The sequence below is a fragment of the Electrona antarctica genome (assembly GCF_951216825.1).
Source record: "Electrona antarctica genome assembly, chromosome: 21".
In the NCBI taxonomy this organism is placed as follows: domain Eukaryota; kingdom Metazoa; phylum Chordata; class Actinopteri; order Myctophiformes; family Myctophidae; genus Electrona; species Electrona antarctica.
Genome location: NC_136802.1, coordinates 39,799,366 through 39,821,851, shown reverse-complemented (window position 1 = coordinate 39,821,851; position 22,486 = coordinate 39,799,366). Strand labels below are relative to the sequence as shown.

At 46.2% G+C, this 22,486-nt stretch overlaps 1 protein-coding gene across 1 annotated transcript in view; it reads right to left on the bottom strand.

Moving 5' to 3' along the window:
• LOC306914377 (uncharacterized protein) overlaps window positions 1-22,486 on the bottom strand; it is a gene marked incomplete at its 5' end in the record, with an annotated part of 102,695 nt that overhangs the window by 4,252 nt on the left and 75,957 nt on the right. The window contains 8 exons of the mRNA XM_079491372.1: window positions 987-5,600; window positions 7,472-7,726; window positions 9,158-9,668; window positions 10,469-10,614; window positions 11,772-11,903; window positions 12,388-12,423; window positions 15,966-16,100; window positions 17,035-17,217. Coding sequence (XP_079347498.1) covers window positions 987-5,600; window positions 7,472-7,726; window positions 9,158-9,668; window positions 10,469-10,614; window positions 11,772-11,903; window positions 12,388-12,423; window positions 15,966-16,100; window positions 17,035-17,217 — 6,012 coding nt within the window. The remainder of the gene's footprint in view (window positions 1-986; window positions 5,601-7,471; window positions 7,727-9,157; window positions 9,669-10,468; window positions 10,615-11,771; window positions 11,904-12,387; window positions 12,424-15,965; window positions 16,101-17,034; window positions 17,218-22,486) is intronic.

Genomic DNA, 22,486 nt, shown 5'->3' with positions numbered 1-22,486 from the left:
GTCCTGGTGAAGGTCTAATGACTGAAACTGCGGGTCCTTTTCTTTGTAGTCTTGCGTGGACAGACTGTTGTCTCCCACAGTTTTCAAATGCCTCCGTCATACAGTCTGGAGCACGGAAGCTCTGATTATGAGCAATCGATGAATCTAATATAAATCGAAATCCAAGCATATCCAAGCATATATAGCTTGCTGCTTAGCAGAAATGGATATATTGTTTAACCCATTCTGGGCGGGAACCCCTTTTGGTGTTTTAACTAAGCATTATGTTGTACTTTAGCTATTAGAAAATAGCAGATCTACAAGCTACGAGCTTGTAGGCCTGCTATTTTTGAAAAATCGTAAAGATACGGCACAAATCTTTGAATATATATTCTTTCAGAGCGAACTTTCTTTTTATTTCGACGTCAGGCCTGAACGGAAATGCCAGCTTCTTTGCTCGTATTTTGGGACGTGTAGTTCCAGACTCTATATAGCCTTCGTAGATTGTGGAATAGTTACGCGAGACTATTTTCTTTGTTATTCAAAGATACCCTTTTTATTATATGCACTTTGTCCTAAACACCTGTCACCAACCTTTTGAGGTGTGCCTTCAAAATAAAAATCACACCTGTGTGAAGTGAGGGGCGCTCTTACATCATCTCATTCTGGCCAATCAGAATTTGCGTCTTCAATGTTTGTGTTACGCAATATTTGTGTTTACAAAAAAATTGTCCATTCATTGTCAATGGCATTTACTGTTTGTGTTAGGACAAAGTTTGTGTTTACACACACACCAAAAGCTGGACATAGGAGGGGCTATCACCCCTCAAAAAAGGGCATGTCATAATGAAATTGGCAAAACTAAATTCCAGAGAGCTGTGGTGAGAAATAGAGAAAGATGAAGCAAGGGAAAAAGTGATGGTGAAATATATAGAAGGAAACTAAGATGGAAACAGTTGCTAATTAAAAAGTGACTCAAAGTGAATCATTTCAAACGAAACCTTTACCTCTGGGTTGAAGGCGTCTTCCGATCCATCCTTGCGGCCAGAAGGACAGGGCTCCACCTCTGCACACTTCTGCTCCTCCTCCTCCTCCTCCTCCTCCTCATCTCCGATCTCGTCCAGGGTGACCAGTGCCTGGAGATCTCCCTCGGTCATTTCTCCTCCTTCATTCTCACTATCCCCCTTCCTCTCCCCGTCTCCGGGCTCGTCTGCCCCCACCTCATCCAGGGTCACAAGACCCATCTCCTCCTCCTCCTCCTGTTCTCTCCCCCTCTTCCGCTCTCCGTCACCTCCGCCTGCTCCTCGGCTGCGGGTGCTACTCCGGCTGCTGCACCTGCGCTCCTTCTCTCGCTTCTCCCTGTCTTTGCTCCTCCTCCTCCTCCGCTCCCGTTCCCTCTCCTTCTCCCTCTCTTTCGTGTCCGCGTGTTTACACATCGTGGCAGCTTGCCGCCTGCCCAGCTCCTCCTCCTCTGCCGCGTCGTCGGGGTAGTTCTCCTCTTCGTCGCTCACTGCGTCCAGGTCGCCGGCCATTGCCTCGCTTTCTTCTTCTTCTTTCTCGGCCGTTTTCCGTTCCTTCATTTGTTTAGGGGAAGACCCCGCATCGGCGCCGGCGGAGATCGTCGTGTCTCTTCCTCTTCCCCGCCTGTTGTCTTCATCTTTTCCTCTTTGCTCTCCTCTCTCCTTTTTTTCCGGTTCTCCGGAGTCACTCGTCTTTGGTGGCGTGGCGTTGTTCCCTGTGGTTTGGGCGTGGTCTTTCTCATCGGTTCTCGTCCTCACTCCTCTTCCGGGCCGCGGCACGGCGCTTTCCCCGGGAAGCGTCTCGTCTTCCACAGAATCGACAACTTGATACGTGGCCCCCTGTTCCTCCACTCTGTCGCTTTCTCTCCCCGCGTTCTCCTCGGACGCAACGGCAAGATTCCTCATCTTCGCGAGAGCGTCACATTTGAGGGCTGCTAGCCCCTCCAATGCCTGGAGTATTTTGGAGTATTTTTGAGACATTTTGGCATCTTTCTCGCTGGTTCTCGCTCGCTGTTCAGCGGCGGTCTCCTCCGCGGCGATTACGTCATCGGGAGGCGTCTCGTCGTCCACAGAATCGACGACTTCATATGTAGCCTCCTCTTCGTCCTCTTTTTCACGCTCTCCTTCTTCCACCGCCTCCTCGGGCTTTCCGACAGGGGCATCGTTCTTCTTCGTAGGAGCTTCATCCCTTTCAGACATGTTGTCATCCATCTTGCTGGCCATCAGTCCTCTTCTGGGCCATGGTTCAGTGGCAGTGATGTCAACATCAGGTGCCTCGTCTTCTACAGAATCCACAAGTTGATACGTAGCCCCCTGTTCCTCCTCTCCGTCGCTTTCTCTTCCCACTTTATCCTCGGATTCTACGTTCTGTTCAGCGGCAGTCTCCTCAGCTGCGGTAACGTCATCGGGAGGCGTCTCGTCATCCACAGAATCGACGACCTCATATGTAGCCCCCTGTTCCTCGTCTCCGTCGCTTCCTTTTCCCACTTTATCCTCGGATTCTACGTTCTGTTCAGCGGCAGTCTCCTCAGCTGCGGTAACGTCATCGGGAGGCGTCTCGTCATCCACAGAATCGACGACCTCATATGTAGCCCCCTGTTCCTCGTCTCCGTCGCTTCCTTTTCCCACTTTCTCCTCGGGTTCTACGGCAGGGGCGTCGTTCTTCGCAGGAACGTCGTCTTTGTTAGACATTTTGGTATCCTTCTTGACGTCTCTCGTTCCTCTCCTGGTTTGCTGTTCAGCGGCAGGCTCCTCAGCTGCGATTACGTCATCGGGAGGAGTTTCGTCATCCACAGAATCGACGACCTCGTAGGTAGCCTCCTGTTCGTCCTCGCTTTCACGCTCCCCTTCCACCGTCTCCTCAGATCCTCCGACAGGGGCATGGTTTTTCCTCATAGGAGCTTCATCCTTTTCAGACATTTTGTCATCTACCTTGCTGGATCCTGCCATCCTTCCTCTTCTGGGCCGTGGTTCGGTGGCAGCGCTCTTAGCATCAAGCGCCTCGTCTTCCACAGAATCGACCACATGATACGTAGCCTCCTGTTCCTCCTCCTTTTTGTCTCCTCTCCCTTCTGGTCCTCCGACAGGGGCCACAGCGTCACTTTTCATCTTCGATGGCGTGTCATCCTTTTTCGCGGCGTTGGCGTCGTTTCTCCTGCCGGTTCTCGTTGCTCTTCTGGGCCGTTGTTCGGCAGCAGTCTCCTCAGCCGTGGTCACATCATCAGGAACCGTCTCGCCTTCCACAGAATCGACAACTTGATATGTGGCCTCCCGTTCCTCCTCTCTCTCGCCTTCTCCCCTCGCCTTCTCCTCCGGTTCTCTGACGGGGGCGTCGTTCTTCTTTGCGTCGTCCTTTTGAGACATTTTGCCATCTTTCTTGCCGGTTCTTGCCGTCTTTCCTTTGGTGGGAGGTTGTGCAGTGGCGGCGGCGACGACGTCAGCAGGCACCTCGTCGTCCACAGAATCGACCACGCGATACACACCTTCCCGTTCCTCCTCCTGGTTTTCGACGCCGTCCTTTTTATCCAGTTTGGTGTGGTCTGGCTTGCCGCTTCTCGTCCCCCTTCGGGGTCGTTGTTCAGCGGCAGCTCCTTCGGTAGCGGTGGCGTCGTCACCAAGTCCTTTGCTTTGCACAGACTCGGAGACGTCCATTTTTGTCATTTTGTCTTCCGTCTTAGACGTTCTTTCGCTTCTTCTTCTCTGGGACTGTCTCGTAGCACCCTCGGTCTTCTTTGTGGCATTGTCGTTTTTGTCTGCTCTCGTCACCCTACTTGATCGCTTTCCTCTGCCGGAAACGTCGGAATGCGAGACGCCTTCGCTCTGCTCGTCCTCAAAGGAGTCGACGATCTGGTAGGTAGGCTCCTCTTCCTCCTGGTCTTTAGCCTCTTCCTGCGTTTTGGACGCCACAGAGGCATCGCTGTTCTTCATGCTTGGTTTATCATCTTTTTGATTTTCCTCCTCCGTCATCCCTTCCTTCAGCTCGCTGCCGATTTGCTCGTCTTCAGTGGAATCTATAATTTGATACGAGGTCTCTTCTACCTCATCTTCCTCCCCCGTTTCTCTCGTTTCCGCTGTGGTCTTGCCCTTCTTCGTCCGCTTGTCGTCTCTTTCAGCCGCTCGACTGTGTCTCGCACTCGCTCTTTTGTCCTTCCCTCTGCTAGATTGTTCTGGGGTTCGACAGTCTCTGCTTGGCTCCTCTTCAAAAGAATCTACGACCTCATATGCTCCTTCCTCTTTGCTTAATTCCTTTGTGGTGTCACCCTTCCTCGATGGGGTGTACCCTCTTTGGGACAGTCTGTCGGATGTTTTGCCTTTCCTTTCGTTCCTGGATGCCGCCGCAGTGGCCCCGGTCTTCTTTGTCGGTTTGTCTTTTGCACTCGTTCTGTTCTGTGTCCTGGTTTGTCCTCCCTTGTCTTCGGTATCTGAGCAGTTGTCGACAGAGTCTATTACTTGGAATGTGTCTTCGTCCTCTTCTGTTTGACTAGTGTCAACGGCATGCAACACCTGGAAAGGCTCCTCTTCCGGCAGAGGCATTTCTGGGTGTCCGTCACCCCCGACAGTTTGATCAGCATGACTGACTAGTGCGTCAACAGCCGTCAGATCTTCGTCGATACTGTCTAACACTTGGAAAGACTCCTTCATGTCAATTTGACTTGCGTTCTTGTCTTCCCCTGTGACACTGTCTAAAACCTGATAGGGCCCCTCGTGTGAAGACGGGTCTCCTGTTTCAGGCTGCTGGCCTTCTGGTGCACCACCGCTGTCCCCAGGATGGCCAGTCTCCTCATCTGCCTGGTGCTCCACTGAATCGAGAATTTGGAACTTTTCAGGTTTTTCGTCCCCTCGGTCTTTCCCCTCCTCACTAGATTCATTTGGCTCCGTCCCGAGGTGGTCTTCATCAAGGCCGTGCTTAAGAGAGGACAAGGCACTGCTTTGGTTCTCTTTCTCCCGACGAGGAGAGTCACTCTTTGCTTGGCTTCCCTCTCCTCCCTGTGCGGAGGGATGCGTCTCTGATGAGTCTTCCCCGTGTGTCTCTGACGCAGCGGTCTCTGCCGACACCGTGTGGTCTGGCACTGCAACTACACCCTCTGTGACCGGGACGCCGAGGGGCTCGGCCGCCGTGTCTATCGCCTTTGTCGCTTTCGTCGCTTCAGCGTTGGCATGGGCGGACGAACGCGTGCTGCGGCGGGGGGGATTCGGTTTGACCTCTTTGACGGCGGATCTACTCGGAGATGTGGCCGTCTTTCTCTGCGGCGATTTACGAGCGATGTGGGAGGAAAGGGTTTCAGCCGACGGAGAGGAAGCGGAGGACTTGGCGAGAGTAGAAGAGGAGGATGGAGAAGAGAGGGAGGTGGTGGTGGTGGTGGTGGAAGGCGCGGTTATAGACGACTCCTGAGTTTCCGGAGAAATCGAAATTAATCCAGAGCCGTGGCTCCATTCGCTCTGTTTTGTGGACGAGGCAGACGTAGAGGTTTCCTCGGCCGCTTCCTCCGACTCGGAAAGACAAAAGGAGCTTTCGTCCTCCACAAATCCAACCTCGTCCAAAGTGACAAACTCTCCAAAGTCATCCGGGATGAACGACTCGTCAGCCACGGAATGCCTGCCCTGTAAAGTGCGGAGAAATTATATCATCATCATCATTGATTGAATAGCCCATTTTGAACTGAGATCAGATTCTAAAATTGTCTTCTACATCCCGACAGTTTTCTGAAAAAGCTATGTTTCTATGTCAGTGGTGCCTCGATTTTTCAAAAATAGCAGACCTACAAGTTCGTAGCGCGCCACTCGGTGGCGCGCTATGAGCTTGTAGATCTGCTATTTTTCAATAGCTAAAGCATAACATAATGCTAACACCAAAAGGGGTTCCCGCCCGAAAATGGGATAGTCTAAACTAAACACAAATCTCCCTTTTTTTGAGACAGCCAAGTGTTATATAACCGACCGTGGTTATATCCCATAACCCGGGGGTGTAGCCAATTGGGTAGCCGGGCTGGCTGTCAAACAGTTAATTCATTATATTTCAAGGGGGAATCCTGCTCAGCTAAAATCTTATTTGAATGGCGTCTGTATTATTTGCGTGCATATGTGTGACCAGGTCTAGCAAAATGGTCCTCATCTCGCCTATAATGAAAAGGCAGAAAATCTAAAATAAACTTGATCTCTTTTTTTTGTGATTTTCGTTTTTTTTTTCATATTAACACAGCTTGAATGTTGAAGAAGGTTTTCATTCCAACAGATTATTGATTTGGGCAAATTAAATGTATACATTTATAAGTCAAAGTAGGCTAGTCTAGGTGTTGAAATGTTGTGAACATTCAAGGGGATTTTCTCAGCTTTGGGTAAAACAGCACAATCATTTTGAAATGGTCATATCTCTTTCAAATATTTTCCAATTTCATTGAATGATACATCATATGAAAGCTTACATTCTGTACTTTAATAATCTGTAAAAAACTGAAAAATTACTCTGGTCGAGATGAGGGCCTATTTGCCAGACCCGGTCACATATGCTATAGATGGTTACTGTATGTTGAAAGACAGTAGTCACATAATAACTTATCGTTGTGTGTTGTACATAATACTACTGCATCAGTCTACCAATGGGCTATTATGTAGCTGGTTGGCATTTTCAGCCACATTTTGATATTTTCAGTAAATTACGGCATTGCAACGTATCGTAATGCCAATCATAACATGCTTCACGTATCAGGATGTGTGTCTGCATGCACATCATGTGCCAATACCTAGAGTTACTGGTTCAAACACACCAGTGGTGGAATCAACAGGGCAATGCACAAATGCTCCGTTACAAGTCAAAGTTTGGGGAGTTAAAAATGTACTCGAGTAAAATGTATTTAAAGTACCAAAACGTTTAACAGTAAGCATTATGCAGAATGTCCCATTTCACAAATAAAAAAAAAACATTTGAAAATATCTACAAGCTCACAATGTGTCAATGTGAACATGGCTGAAATGAATAGAGGACTGAAGTGGTTACTGTATGTATGTATGTATGTTTTGTAATCAAACTAAAGTTTTACAAATAATTGTAGTGGCATAAAAAGTATAGTCAATAGTTGCCTCTGAGTTGTGGTGTAGGAGTAGAAGTATGTATGTAAGTAGTATTGAAAATGGGAAACACTCCAGTAAAACAAAAAGAAAACAAAAAAACAAATCAAAAGTGTCTTAACCCATTTTGGGGCGGGAACCCCTTTTGGTGGTTTTAACATTATGTTATAATTTAGCTATTGAAAAATAGCAGATCTACAAGCTCATAGCGCGCCACCGAGTGGCGCGCTACGAGCTTGTGGGTCTGCTATTTTTGAAAAATCGTGAAAAGGTGGCGCAAATCTTTGAATATGAATGAATGTCAGGATTTAGAAGGCATTTGTAGAATCGTCCTCAGGTCTCAATGGGTTAAGTACAGTACTTGAGCAAATGTACTTGGTGACTTTACACCACTGCGAGTCACTCACCCTTCTAGTATCCTCCTCCTCCTCCTCCTCCTCCTCTCTCCTCCGTCTCTTAGACGGGGGACTCGGCTCTCGTCTGCTCCTTCGGGACGAGGAGGAGGAGGAGTAGGAGCAGGAGCCATGCGCTCTCTTGGAGGGAGGCGGCGAAGGAGGCGAGCGGAAGCCCTCCTCGGAGGAGGATGGGCCGTGGCTGCTCCTGGGGCGGCCGGAGGAGGAGTCACTCCTCTCCTCGTGAGGGGCGGTGGAGGACGACGAGGTCTGGATTGGAAGAGGGAGCAGGAAGGGGAATGAGAACACACCACACATTACAATGAGAAAACGAAAAGGGAGCAGCATTGATTTTTTTTTTTTCTTACATTTTTATCCCACAATTTTGCAGCCCATTTTTTGGTCAATTATGTAATGTAATGCTGGGCGCTACACTTCCTCTGCCAACCTGGGGAGGGCAACGGACTGACCTCATGCTTCCTTCTATGCATGAGGAGTCCAAGCTGCTTCTTTTCACCTGACAGGGGGGAGTTTCCCCGGCCGGACGTAAGCGTGTGGAAGGAACATGTTATTTCGACCAGTTGATTTCCCCTCCATCAGGCGCCCCGGCTGGCCAGGGGGAGGCAGTTTAGAGACCAGGATTACTGCATGTTTTTTGTGAGGGTAACCTACCCTAGGGGACATGGGCAGAACATGCAAACTCCACACAGAAAGGCCCTTTCGCCAACCCCACCCAGGGTATGGGCACCGATGACACGGAGGAGGGAACACGGCCACAGCGTCCCCAGCGGGAATCGAACCCAGGACCTTCTAGCTGTGAGGCGACAGCACTACCGACTGTGCCACCGTGCCCCCTTTCCAGCAGCGTTGATTTTTGATAAGCTTTTGAATACATTTTCATTCAGTGTTAGTCATATTTTAGGCATTTTAGTCAACTAAATATCACAATTCTTTTGGCAGACTTGTAATGTCCGCTTTTACACTTGCAGCACGTTGTAAGCAGCAACTAAACATACAAAAAAATGTTTTAGTTCTACTGGAACTCTTCTCTACTAGTCCCTCCCTAACATTTTAGTCTAGTTTTTATTTGCTGACAAAATTGTCAATATATTTTAGTTTTAGTCAACATTGGAATAGGATGAGAAGGGAAAGAATGGGAAGGAAGGGCATAGAACAGAATGAGGATAGAAGCATAAAGTGGTTAACCCATTTTGACCTGAGGCCCCATAACGGGTCAGATGCACAGGACGATATCTGGACACTAAATAGGTATACAGAAGTATAGTTCGTTGAATTAACCCATTTAGGCCTGACCTCGAAATTTAAAAAAAATCTTCTAAGTTTTCTGAAATATATATTTTACCAATTTTTTTTAAAATAGCAGACCTACAAGCTCATAGCGCGCCACCGAGTGGCGCGCTATAGAGCTTGTAGATCTGCTATTTTTCAATAGCTAAAGCATAACATAATGCTAACACCAAAAGGGGTTCCCGCCCAACATGGGTTAATGCCATTTTTAACCCGAACTCCTCAAATTCTAAACTCAATCCCTAATCCCAACTCTGAGGACACACACACACACGCGCCAGGTATATGGTCTTCCCAAACCCCACACACGCACACGCGCACACGGTATATGGTCTTCCCAAACCTCTCCAACACACACAGCCAGTTAGGTAACCCATAAGGAGCTCGTCTCACCTCCGCCCCCTGCCTCTCTCTGGTCTGGCGGCGCGCTCGAAGAGCAGCGGTCAGAGCACGGAAGAAGTCGTCGGTGATCGGGGGCAGCTCCGGCGCCGCCGCCGCCGCCGCGCCCTCGGCCTGCGCCGCACGCCCCGGAGAGAGGACGACGGCGTCCGTCGTCGTCGTCGTCGACGCGCTGGAACCGCCGGGGGATTCGGGCACTCTGGGAGCAGCCGCGGTGGTGTCGGGCGGGTCGTCGAGAACGGCGGCGGCGTCGGCCCGCTTGGCGTCGTCGGCCACCGCGGGCTGCACTGGAGAGGCGTCGGTGGCCGCCGTCGACGACGTGGTGGGAATCTTAACGGGGGCTCCGGGACCCGCGGTGGTTCGTTGAGACAAGTGCGGGCCGGTGCGAAGTTTCAGCTGGTCGCAGATGACTATCACAGACTGCATGGGGTATTTCACTTGCTCTTTAGACTTGACTTGCGTCCTGCGTTGCGCTTTGTTAACCCGGGACACAAAGGTGAGCGCGCTGAGCGGACAGAAAAGAGACAAAAAAGAGGAAGCAGTCGGCTCTGTGCCGTTGAGCCGCCACGCGTTCACCCATTTAGGCCTAAACGTCGAAATTTAAAAAAAAATCTTTTTAAAATGTATTTTTTTCTGAAAAATCAGTGGTTCTCAATATTTCATGTCAAGGACCCCAAAAATGATATGTAATTGTCCACCGACCCCCATCTGAAAATATGTTGTTCCACGAACCCCCCAGAAGCAAAGATTCGAGTTAAAAACGTTCGCTCTGAAATAATATATATTCAAAGATTTGTGCCACATTTCACGATTTTTCAAAAATAGCAGACCTACAAGTTCATAGCGCGCTATGAGCTTGTAGATCTGCTATTTTTCAATAGCTAAATTATAACATAATGTTGAAAACACCAAAAGGGGTTTCCGCCCAAAATGGGTTAAATTGAGCCTCCAAAGCATGCACTGCTTCGCCCATTTTAGGCCTAGTCATTAATTTTGTCCTCACTAATGCTAATAAGATATCATTTGATTTCCATATACTCACTGTAGCAGGCACCACAGTGGAAAAGGCTGTCTAACCCATTTTGACCTGAGATCAGATTCTAAAGAATGTCTTCTACATCCCGACAGCTTTCTTTCTTTTTTTCCCAAAAAATAGCAGACCTACAAGCTCATAGCGCGCCACTCGGTGGCGCGCTATGAGCTTGTAGATCTGCTATTTTTTCAACGGCTAAAGCGTAACATGATGCCAACACCAAAAGGGGTTCCCGCCCCAAAATGGGTTTTAATAATGAAAACCAAGCCCACCTGAGAAAACCTTCCACGTATGGTGTAACGATGTCGTAGTTGAGTGGACCGAGCTTTGACCTCAGCTGCGGGGATATCGTGGGAAAGTTGAAGAAAAATCTTTTGATGCTCTCAAGTGCAGAGCAAGTGCGCATGTGAAATATGACCTGCGAACACACACACACACACACACACACACACACACACACACACACACACACACACACACACACACACACACACACACACACACACACACACACACACACACACACACACACACACACACACACACACACACACACACACACACACACACACACACACACACACACAGAGAGAACAAAAACAGAGAGAACAAAAACAAATTCAAGCCAATATATCAGACTATAAATGTATACTACGTATGTAATAATACTACCAGTAAGACGCCCTAAAGGCGAGAAGCCTGCATGGGCTGGCATTTTGGCATGGGGGGGGGGGGGGGGGGGGGGGCAGATCAACACATGGAATGAATTCTGTACTTGTCATATATGGAGCGTGTCTTGAGTGTACTGTACATGGTCTGATGAGGTCAGATCAACATATGGAATGTCAGAACAGGTCAGCTCCATATATGGAGATCTAAGGGTGGCAGGCGGGGGGCAGTGTCTTGAGTCTACAGGGTTTGATGAGGGCCCGGGTAGGGCCGGGGCCTTCATTTTCGGGCCGGTTGAGAACTGTAGTTTTCGCCGGCTGCACTATTAACTTTTGGGGAGAATGCCGTCGGCAGACTGCAACATAGCCCCATAGAGGAGTACAATAGAACAAATCTCATTAATATATCTTATCAATAGCCTTTGTAATTAAAATGTCAAATTGTAAAGAGACTTTATGGACACCCTGGGCGGCGGTGGCTCAGGGGTAGAGTGGCCGGATGGTAAACTTAAGGTTGCCAGTTCGAACCCGGGCTCCCACAGAGTTGCCGTCGAAGTGTCCTTGAGCAAGACACTGAACCCCTAATTGCTCCTGATGTGCTGGTTGGTACCTTGCATGGTTTCCGCCGCCATCGGTGTATGAATGTGTGTGTGAATGGGTGAATGTAATGCACAATCTCTGTAAAGCGCCTTGGATAAAGACGCTATATAAATGCACCATTTACCATTTACCCTGTATATCTAATGGGAGTGGTTCCCAAAACGTCAGCTCAAGACCCAAAAGAGAAATCAGAAGTCGTTTTGCACCTGGCGAGTGCGAACGTGTGCGCGCACTCACCCTGTTGGCGAGTGCGAACGTGTGCGTGCACTCACCCTGTTGGCGAGTGCGAACGTGTGCGTGCACTCACCCTGTTGGCGAGTGGGAGGCAGTCTTCCACTGGTCCGAAGATGGTCACCATCTGTATGAGTTTTTTAATGACGTCCAAGGTGACTGGAAGGCCTCTCAACTTCACCACCAGCAGTCGGTTCTCATATTCCATCTACCAAGTTCAGAAGAGTTGTGTCACTGTACGCCCTGAGCCCATCATTACGATTCGCACAACAGAGCGCACACACTAGGGCATTAAGCAACTAGTCGACTAGTAAATCCACTAGTCGACCTTGTTGGTACTAGTTGACTAGTTGATAAGAAGAAAAAAAAAAAGTTTATTTTTATTAATTTAATTTTAATTTCTTTCTGACCATAGTCAACCACATCATCTTGGTTTCTATTCCTTATATATAACTATACTTATTTATAATCTTTATAATTATAAAAAATAAATCAAAATAAATAAAGTTTGATAATCTATTCAGATATTATTCAATGCATCCTGTCTAAGGCCAGCCTACTCAAACTATTATTATTAGTAGTATTATTAATATCCGGAATACTGCGCGCGCGCACGCACGCACGCACGCACGCACACACACACACAATCATTCCATGCTTAAATATTACGTGTTTTAAATGTGTGTACTTACTTGTTTTTTGTTGGCGAATGTTTTGTACAACACGGCCTGCAAGACGAGATCAGAAATAAACACATGAAACAAGACCACACCATGTTAGTACGGCATGATATATATATATATGTGGATTTGCATATTATTGGCCGACAGCTCAGACTGCTACACCAGCCCTCATTTAGATGGGACTCGTACAACAAAGTATTTTTTTTTTTTTTTTTTTTTTAATAGCCAAAAGTACTTCATACCAGCCCCTTATGAAACTACTTCTCCCCAAATCCAAATGGATTTAATTTTCCATCCTGAATGGCAGTAACTAGCATATATATAAAGAGAACTGAGAAGATCTCCACAAAGGTTTACTCATCAAAACTGATTATAAAACTGTAACCATCAAAGCATGCACTCAACATATAATGGTTATGTGACCATGGCATGTGCATTTTTTTTTTTTTTTTTTTTTTAATGGGGGGGTTCAATTAATCGATTATTAATCGTCAGAGCTGTCGAATATTCGATTTGGCTGATGGTCACTTTCTGGCATCCCTACTATAGGTGATCAGTTGTTTTCCACACACCCACAGTTATTAAAAAAATAAAATCACACCCGTGTGAACTGAGTGGTGCAACTACACATTTATTGTTATAGTTACTGTACATAAGAACCAGGAAAGCATCTGTGTCATAAGTACTCTCCGCATGAATTCAGTCTCAACAGTGTCATTTGAGCAACTTTGGTTGCTAACCATAGCAACCATGCTCGTTTTTTTTGGTACGAACAAACACGGGTACAAAGCCAGTTGTTGGAGTGGTTTGCACCACTCAAAAAGGAGAAAATCCCATTAACCCATTCTGGGCGGGAACTTTTGGTGTTTTAAACATTGTTGTAATTTAGCTATTGAAAAATAGCAGATCTACAAGCTCATAGCGCGCCACCGAGTGGCGCGCTACGAGCTTGTAGGTCTGCTATTTTTGAAAAATCGTGAAAATATTTATTTCAGAGGATTTAGAAGATTTCTTTTGAAATTTCGAGGTCAGGCCTAATCGGTGGCAATAGGCCTATCTCACAGAATTTCCCCGCCCCCTTTCGGGACTAGTGGTGATAGCGTGACGTCACTCCATAGACACTACACTACATGTTAACAGACGTTATTTAAGAAGTCTACAACTTTTGTTTTCTCAAGGTAAGGTTTGTTCTATCTGTTCGAGCTGATTTACCATCTTGTTTGCTTCATAATAATATTGGTCTGTCACATTTTTACATTAGGAAATGTACTTAGATTTTCCAGAGAAAAAAACGTGTAAATGCTAATGTTAAATGACACCAGTATCTACCGGAAGTGGGCGTGGAAAGCGGGCTGTGAGATAGGCCTATGTGGAGAAGTCTCCTGTTTAGGGCATAAACCCAGCTATGCCAATGACGACGAGAAATGTTAGATTACTATTAATCTAACATTTACGTTAGCTTCTAGGCAACGCTTGCTTCCGCGGTGTGACGTCATTACAATGTGGTCCAGTCCGTCCACATACACCATTACAAAGCGCGATCTTTAGCAGCGTTTTCCTCTGAATTGAGGCTCAGATTGAGGTGATATGAAGTGAGGGGCAATGATCATTTCAGAAGTGCTTCTGATAAAAGAATAGTGACTATAGCGCCCGCCCCGGAAATGACCCATTATAACATCCGGTTCACGGGGGGGGGGGGGGGGGGGGGGGGTAAAACAACAGGGTCTTCTTTGGGGCCTTTCCTGTGCATTCTGTTGGCACTGGCTGGCGCCACAGCGCCAGAGTCAATGGTGGTATCGAAAGAGTTATCGATGCAGCGATCGAGGCGGCCATGTTCGACCCGTTTAGTTCCTTCTGCAGTTAACCCATTTAGGCCATGACGTCGAAATAAGGAAAAAACGTTCGCTCTGAAAGAATATACATTCAAAGATTTGTGCCGCATTTTTACGATTTTTCAAAAAATAGCAGAACTACAAGCTCATAGCGCGCCACTCGGTGGCGCGCTATGAGCTTGTAGATCTGCTATTTTTCAATAGCTAAAGTATAACATAATGCTTAGTTAAAACACCAAAAGGGGTTCCCGTCCAGAATGGGTTAAGGTCACTCATGGTGACGCCCAGCGGCTTGCACCGATTGGCCGGCCACCATCATGTCGTCCCATAGGGCAGGGGTTCCCAAACATTTCAAGGCCGATCTACAAGCTCACGGCGCTTCGGCTATCCTCACTATTACCGTAATTTCCGGACTATAAGCCGCACCTGAATATAAGCCGCACCAGCTAAATTTAGGGGAAAAAAATGAATGTGTACATATACAAGCCGCACTGGACTATAAGCCGCAGGTGGCCATAGAGATAGATTTAGAAGGTCCCCTAGTGGCCGTTAGCTGTAAAAGTCCATAGATTAGCCGCACCGTTGTATAGGCCGCAGGGCACAGGTCTCCACCAGGAGGATGTTTTGTGTGTGTGTGTGTGTGTGTGTGTGTGTGTGACGCGGCTTGGCCTGTTGTAGCGCCACCATGAGGCTGATTTGAAAACTGTCAAGTGGCATTTCTTCCTCAGCCTAGTGGGAATATGCATGCACAGTTTCACCTCAATCGGACGCTGTGTTGAGTAATTGTGGCAATTTGTACAACGCGGGTACAAAGCGGGCTACTCCTGAAATGTTTAGAACCCAATCGTAGGCAATGAAGGTGGATTATGAGAAATCAAACAATGGCTATGGAGAGCATGTGTACCGATTTGCGTGAAATTTGGATAAAGTCTGATGGAGTAATATTAGAAAATGTGTTTTACATATAAATTCCAGGCAAAGGTTTTTCCTTGGCCTCTAGGGAGTTGGCATACAAAGTTATCCACAGATCCGTGCAGTTAGAGGTAAAACACTTTTCGGCGAGTTATAGCGCCACCATGAGGCTGAGTTGAAAATGTTCACGTGGCATTTCTTTCTCGGCCTAGTGGGAATGTGCGTGCACAATTTCACGGAAATCACACGATGTGTCCATGATTTGCAGCATTTTGTTTGAAACTGAGCACTCCTGCAAACTTTGGAAGCAAATCTTAGCCAATCAAGATGGAGTCTGAGAAATCTGAAAGACCCGTTTCGTTGAATGGCTCTAGAGAGACTGTGTACCAATTTGCCTGATGTTTGGACAAAATCTGTAGGTGTACTGTCCAAAAACGTGTTTTGCACAAAGCGGCCTCCTGGTGGCGCTATAACAAGCCGTTCTGGAAATTCTGGGGCAGAGGTTCATCGTTGGCATCCAGGGAGTGTGTGTGCAAAATTTGACATCGATCGGGTTAACGGTGCCGGAGATTAGCTGTTCACAGACGGACGGACACACACACACACACGGACGGACGGACACACGGACGGAGTGCAAAACATACTCTCTCCCCATGCCTTCGGCCTGGTGGAGACAAAAAGTAGCGGCTTATAGTCCGGAAATTACGGTATATGGTTCTCGTTTAGATTTTGAGCGTTTTTCTTTTTTTACTGCTTTTGTATGTGTACTGTATATGTATATCGAAACTCAGTTATTTAACGATTCCCGTGTGTGTGTGCGTGCGTGCGTGCGTGCGTGCGTACCTCATTCCAACACATTTTTAGGTCACGCACGATGTGGAAATGGAGTTTAAGGATGCCTTTCAGACGTGCTGGCGTCTTGTTTTGGAGAAACACAAAGTCACAGCACGACGTCCAGTCTGGAAAGTACAGAAAGGCCTGGATGGAAGCAAGGACAGAAAACAATGAGAAAATATACAGTATTTAGTGGTTTTCCGGGGATCCCCCCACTCTTTTGTGGGGGGGGTTCCCAGCAGTGAAAATATAGAAAAAACTCAAATCAGTTTGAACTACTTATAGTTGGCTTGTATAGATGATCTACAAACTCGTAGCGTATCTTATTTTTTAACCCATTTTGACCTGAGATCAGATTCTAAAAATGTCTTCTACATCCTGACAGTTTTCTGAAAAAGCTGTTTCTGTGTCTGTCGTTCTTCGATTTTTCAAAAAAAATAGCAGATCTACAAGCTCGTAGCGCACCACCGAGTGGCGCGCTATGAGCTTGTAGATCTGCTATTTTTCAATAGCTAAAGCATAACATAATGCTAACACCAAAAGGGATTCGCGCCCCAAAATAAAACTGACTTTGCAGATGGGGGTCTTACCACAGAATCAGAGTACAATTGGGTACAAACTCAATAAAATACAACCTTTTCCAATCAAAATGAAACAAATACAATTGACATGAGCTGCAAGCCCGTTTGTTGCATTACCTTGCCAGCAGGCAGATCCGTTTCCTATTCTTTAATTATCGTGTGAATTAAATTGTATTTTAACCCATTTTGGGCGGGAACCCCTTTTGGTGTTTTAACTAAGCATTATGTTATACTTTAGCTATTGAAAAATAGCAGATCTACAAGCTCATAGCGTGCCACCGAGTGGCACGCTATGAACTTGCAGGTCTGCTATTTTTGAAAAATCGTAAAAATGCGGCACAAATCTTTGAATATATATTCTTTCAGAGCGATCGTTTTTTTTTTTTTATCTCGATGACCCTATAAATTGGGGCAAACCTAAGGAACTAAAATAAAAAAAGGTTTTTTATGAACAATTATATTTCTGTGTATGCGGTGCATGCGTTTTCTCCGCTCACCGTCCTTTGCAAAGGCAGTACCACGATCTGGTAATACCAGCCATGCAGGCTTTTACAGATGCCGTGCTTTGGGTCTCGGACCAAACTCTGGATGTCCCCTTGACTGTAGCCCTCGTCCGGCAGGCCGGTGATCATCAACACGGTAGGCAGAGGATCTCCACAGGCCACCACGCGCCTCACCACCTACAAAATAAAAAAGGAAATTGAGAAAATCCTCTACATACCTCAGATTTGAAACAAGTAAGACGCGCGAACGCAGCTCGTAAATTGCAACAACAATTAGAATAAATTACGTAAGGTTTTTTTAAGTTAAGTTTTTTTTAAGTTACGTTTTTTTAAGTTCTTTTTTTAGTGTGTGTATGTGTACGTGCGTGTGGTTTTTTTTTAAAGTTTTTTCTTTTTAAGTTTTGAGCTTGTAGTTCTGCTATTTTTTTTAAAAATCGTAAAAATGCGGCACAAATCTTTGAATGTATATTCTTTCAGAGCGAACGTTTTCCTTATTTCGACGTCATGGCCTAAATGGGTTAACTGCAGAAGGAACTAAACGGGTCGAACATGGCCGCCTCGATCGCTGCATCGATAACTCTTTCGATACCACCATTGACTCTGGCGCTGTGGCGCCAGCCAGTGCCAACAGAATGCACAGGAAAGGCCCCAAAGAAGACCCTGTTGTAATAATGTAATAATGGGTCATTTCCGGGGCGGGCGCTAAGTTTTTTTTAAGTTAAGTTAAGTTGTGTGTGTGTGTGTGTGTGTGTTGAAGTCTCCTCCTCGTCTCTGCTGTATCGTTCTTCTAGACCCGGACACCGGCTTACTCGGGAACGATACAAGTTGGCGTGCATGCCCCACACGCTTATGCAATGACACTTATATCGTCAGTGTAGCTGGTCGAAACGTCTATGTTGGCTCGTCAGAGGTAAATAAAAAGGAAAAGGACATTTATTGAGTGCTGGCATTCCTTCTTTCTATTGAATATCTTTGAGCCTTGCACCAACAAGCAGTGGCGTGCACAGACATTTAGAGGGGCAGGTGCTCAAGTGGAAAAAAAGGGCACTTTGTGCAGCGCGTGGAACCGGCCGGTTGCCTTAATAGTGTGAGATTTATAGATTGTGGGGCCTAAATAATATATTAGAAGCTTTTTTATCAATAATTGATCAATGTTACCATGGTCCACATACTGTACAGTGTAACTGTACAAAATAAGAAAAAAAAGTGTTTTTTTCGAAAGGGCACATTGCCAAAAGGGCAGGGGCTGCACCCAGTTCACACCCGTGTGAACTGGGTGACCATAGCAACCATGCTAATTTTTTGGTACGAACAGACACGTAAACTAACAAAGCTGAAATCACACCCGTGTGAACTGGGTGACCATAGCAACCATGCTCATTTTTTGAGTGGTGTAAACCACTCCTACAACTGGCTTTTGTGTGCAGAAAAAAAATGAGCATGGTTGCTATGTTCAAAATAATTTCTGACGTAATTAAATCACACCCGGGTGAACTGGATGACCGTAGCAACCATGGTCATTTTCTCTGCACAGAAAAAGCCAGTTGTGAAATCACATCCGGGTGTGATTTCATTACGTCAGATCAGAGCTGATCAGGCTATATAATACCTTACCTTATTTCATTACGTCAGACATTACGTCAGACCACAGCTGATCATGCTATATAAAACCTTACACCACTCAGTTCACACGGGTGTGATTTTTTTGGTACGGGCAGACACGTAAACTAACAAAGCCAGTTGTAGGAGTGGTTTGCACCACTCAAAAATTAACAAGCTCCATCCTGATGACGTATAATGATAAGAGCGCCCCTCACTTCACACGGGTGTGATTTCTTTTCTTTCTCCGAGATAGCATTTGATGTGGTCCTATTCTTGGTATTCACTAACTACAATACTATAAACTCTCAGTTTCAAGAATACTTCACAAAACCACCTAGAGCGTCGCAGTCCCGCCCTCTACCATGGACCAGTCGTGCCTGGGGGGAAGGGGTGTCCAGTATCTGACTATGTGCCACTCCGCGGCCCACAAGATACCATTAACGCACAGTGGAAGCTCCTAAATGCGTAATTCACGCAAAGTGTTTCATATTTGCGGATAAAGCATGGCACAAGATGGAGCTCTAAAAGTCCATAGACTTGGCTGCCTTATGACGTAATTTTCAAAAGCCATGCACTGGAGGCGCCCCTCAAAAAACATCTTGACCCATTCTGGACGGGAAGCCCTTTGTGTTTTAACTAAGCATTATGTTATACTTTAGCTATTGAAAAATAGCAGATCTACAAGCTCATAGCGCGCCACCAAGTGGCGCGCTATGAGCTTGTAGGTCTTAGAGTTCTCATCGGGCCCGAAATGTGAAGCCCGGCCCGGCCCGGCCCTAACTGGGTCAGCCCGAAGCTCGGCCCGACCCTAAAGATTACCATAATGTTAGACCCGAAGCCCTATAAAGCCCGACAAAAAAAAAGGAAAAAAAAAAAAACGCCACTTTAATGCATGGCCAGCGCAGCGGCGCGCGCCGTCAGTGGTTCAGTGTGTGTCTGTGTGAGAGTGAGAACGGAGTTCAATGGACTTATCGACGAAATAAAGGATTTATGTAGCTCACGTTAGACTTAGATGTACAATTTCCATAACATTCTAATGGATTCCATTTCCAGTGGTGGTGAGTAGCTCCCCTTAGTTTCCTCTGAAGTGAAGCATCTATATGTCCAAGACCCCAAGTATCGTCCCCGTTCGGTGTCCAAAAGAACAAACATAGCCTACAAAGTTTACAAACCATCCACGCACCCGCTCATGGCGTGTCTCGACAGCTTAGAGATCTGTTATTTTAAAATCGGGCACATATAACGAGGAGCGCCGCCGCACCGAGGGACGGCGGTTATAATACTAATCATTTTGGTAATCAAATAGCCTGTAGCCTGCAGTGGACTGTAACATTGCGTGGTCATCATACACTACAGAATTGTATGGATCGGTTGGTGACTATATGACGTTGATTAGGCATAATGAATCTGATTAGGTTATTCATCGCAGCCAGCTGGGTTTAACGAGATGGCTCAGTGCAACTGTTTTCGTCATGTTGCAGTCACACGATAGCGTGTGATAATCCGATTGATTTATAAAACATTTAGCATATGAAGTGAAACTCATTTGGTGCGCCGCAAACCAGAGGCCAGCCAGCGGTATAAACAACCACCCCACCACCGTTCACTTCTCTCTGCTCATGCCTGCACGCAGTCAGTAATACAAGCCCCCCGCCTCCACTCCTCCGTCTTCCTCCTGTCACAATTAAGTGAATAGCGCAGCCCTCTTTATAATAAAATACATACTTGTAGCCTACACATTACACAAATAACAGAATTGCTATTTTTATTATAACAACATTCTTGACAGAATGTTCGGGCAGAAAATGAGAACTCTAGTAGGTCTGCTATTTTTGAAAAATTGTGAAAATGTGGCACAAATCTTTGAATATATATTCTTTCAGAAGACTTTTTTTTTAATTTTTCGACGTCAGGCCTAAATGGGTTAAGTCTTATGAATGTATTATAAATAAATACTGTAAATACTATTCAGTCTTCTGTGCCCCATAGTATTATGGAGATGTCTGTAAGTGTCCCTTTTATGCCCATATATTGAGTTCCCCGTAACGCATGATCAAATATGGAGTCCAGGCCAGTCTATGCCATCATTACCATGGACTGGCCTGGACACCATGATATCTCTTCTGTCGGGAGGAAACCTCATAACTCCAAAATGTTCATTTTTCAGGAAATTAAGAAAGCCATATATTTTTTAAACAAAGCAATACAGCCTCCTCAACGTTGGTGTTGTAACTTTATATATTGTCAATTACTTCCATGAGAGGGGGTGGAGTTAGTTGCTTTAGCAGACATTGAGGGTCCAATGGAGTTAAGGTTTTTTTACTACTTTCCATTGGTTCAATATTTTCGAAACACAGACGTAAAGGGTGTTCAATAGCACAGATTTATGCCACCCCCCCCCCCCCCCCCCCTCAAAAATGGAGTTATGAGGTTTCTTCCCGACAGCAGCGAATACTAATAATTAATAGTTTTTTTTTTTTGGGGGGGGGGGGGGGGGGGTCCACAAAGATATTTTGGGGTTGATCAATAAGCTGGTGACATGCTACTCTTTTTTTGTACTCAGTTTGCTCTTTCTTGCATTCTTTATTCTATCCCTGTTTGTTGTTTGAATGTTATGTTATCTATGCTGCTGCATTAGCTGAAGGAAGCCAAACCAAAACAACTTGTACTCTTATGTACCTGTACACAAGATGTAACAATAAAGTACAACATCGACCCTTGAACATGCTCGCACATACGTACATGGGCAGGCAGGGACTAGCGCATTTATAAGATATCTTGTATAAATGCTTATAGTGCTCCTAAGCCAAACGTTCTCGGGCCTGTGTTAGTTAAAAACAAATCACACCCGTGTGAACTGAGTGGTGCAACTACTGTGATGTCAGCGACGTCACATACTAACCAACCTATAGCAACCATGCTCGTTTTTTCGGTTGCTAACCATAGCAACCAGTTATTTTGGTACGAACAAACACGGGTACACGGGTACAAAGCCAGTTGTTGGAGTGGTTTGCACCACTCAAAAACACCAAAACCACTCATTTAGTTAATATCGCCCTTTCTTTTAAACGTACAATTGGTAGCCGACGATTACTTTACCTCAAATCCTTTGAAGAACGAAGACCCCATACTTCTCTCATAAGAATGTTTTTATTATTATAATAAAAAGCTACTGCAGATTGAAAGTAAACACTGTATTTTGTAATATACAGAAAACTTACAATGGAAAGGTACAATGTCGTAAAACAGACAAAGATGGCTTCACCTCCATTCAAAAAAGGCTCAGGACACCCCAAGTCACTTTGTCTTATTCTTTAACAACAAATAATTGCGTGCAGAGCTTTCTGAAGCCCTTTCTCTCTATTCTCAGGTTTCTGGGTAGAAAGGAAATAATTGGCACCACTCGTAACATATTTGCTCAATGTGTTCCAAACCTACGTTTGTTTTATATAGATTGACACGTTCTTTCATTGTTGACGAGAGACTTATCGAGACTAGACTCCGTCAGCAGACCCGTGTTGTGAAGGAGAGGCGGGGTGTGGAGCTCTCTGTAGCCCAGGGGACAGTGACACCCTGCCTCTCTGAACACTGTCCCTGGCTGTGAAGGAGAGGCGGGGTGTGGAGCTCTCTGTAGCCCGGGGACAGTGACACCCTGCCTCTCTGAACACTGTCCCTGGCTGTGAAGGAGAGGCGGGGTGTGGAGCTCTCTGTAGCCCAGGGGACAGTGACACCCTGCCTCTCTGAACACTGTCCCTGGCTGTGAAGGAGAGGCGGGGTGTGGAGCTCTCTGTAGCCCGGGGACAGTGACACCCTGCCTCTCTGAACACTGTCCCTGGCTACAGAA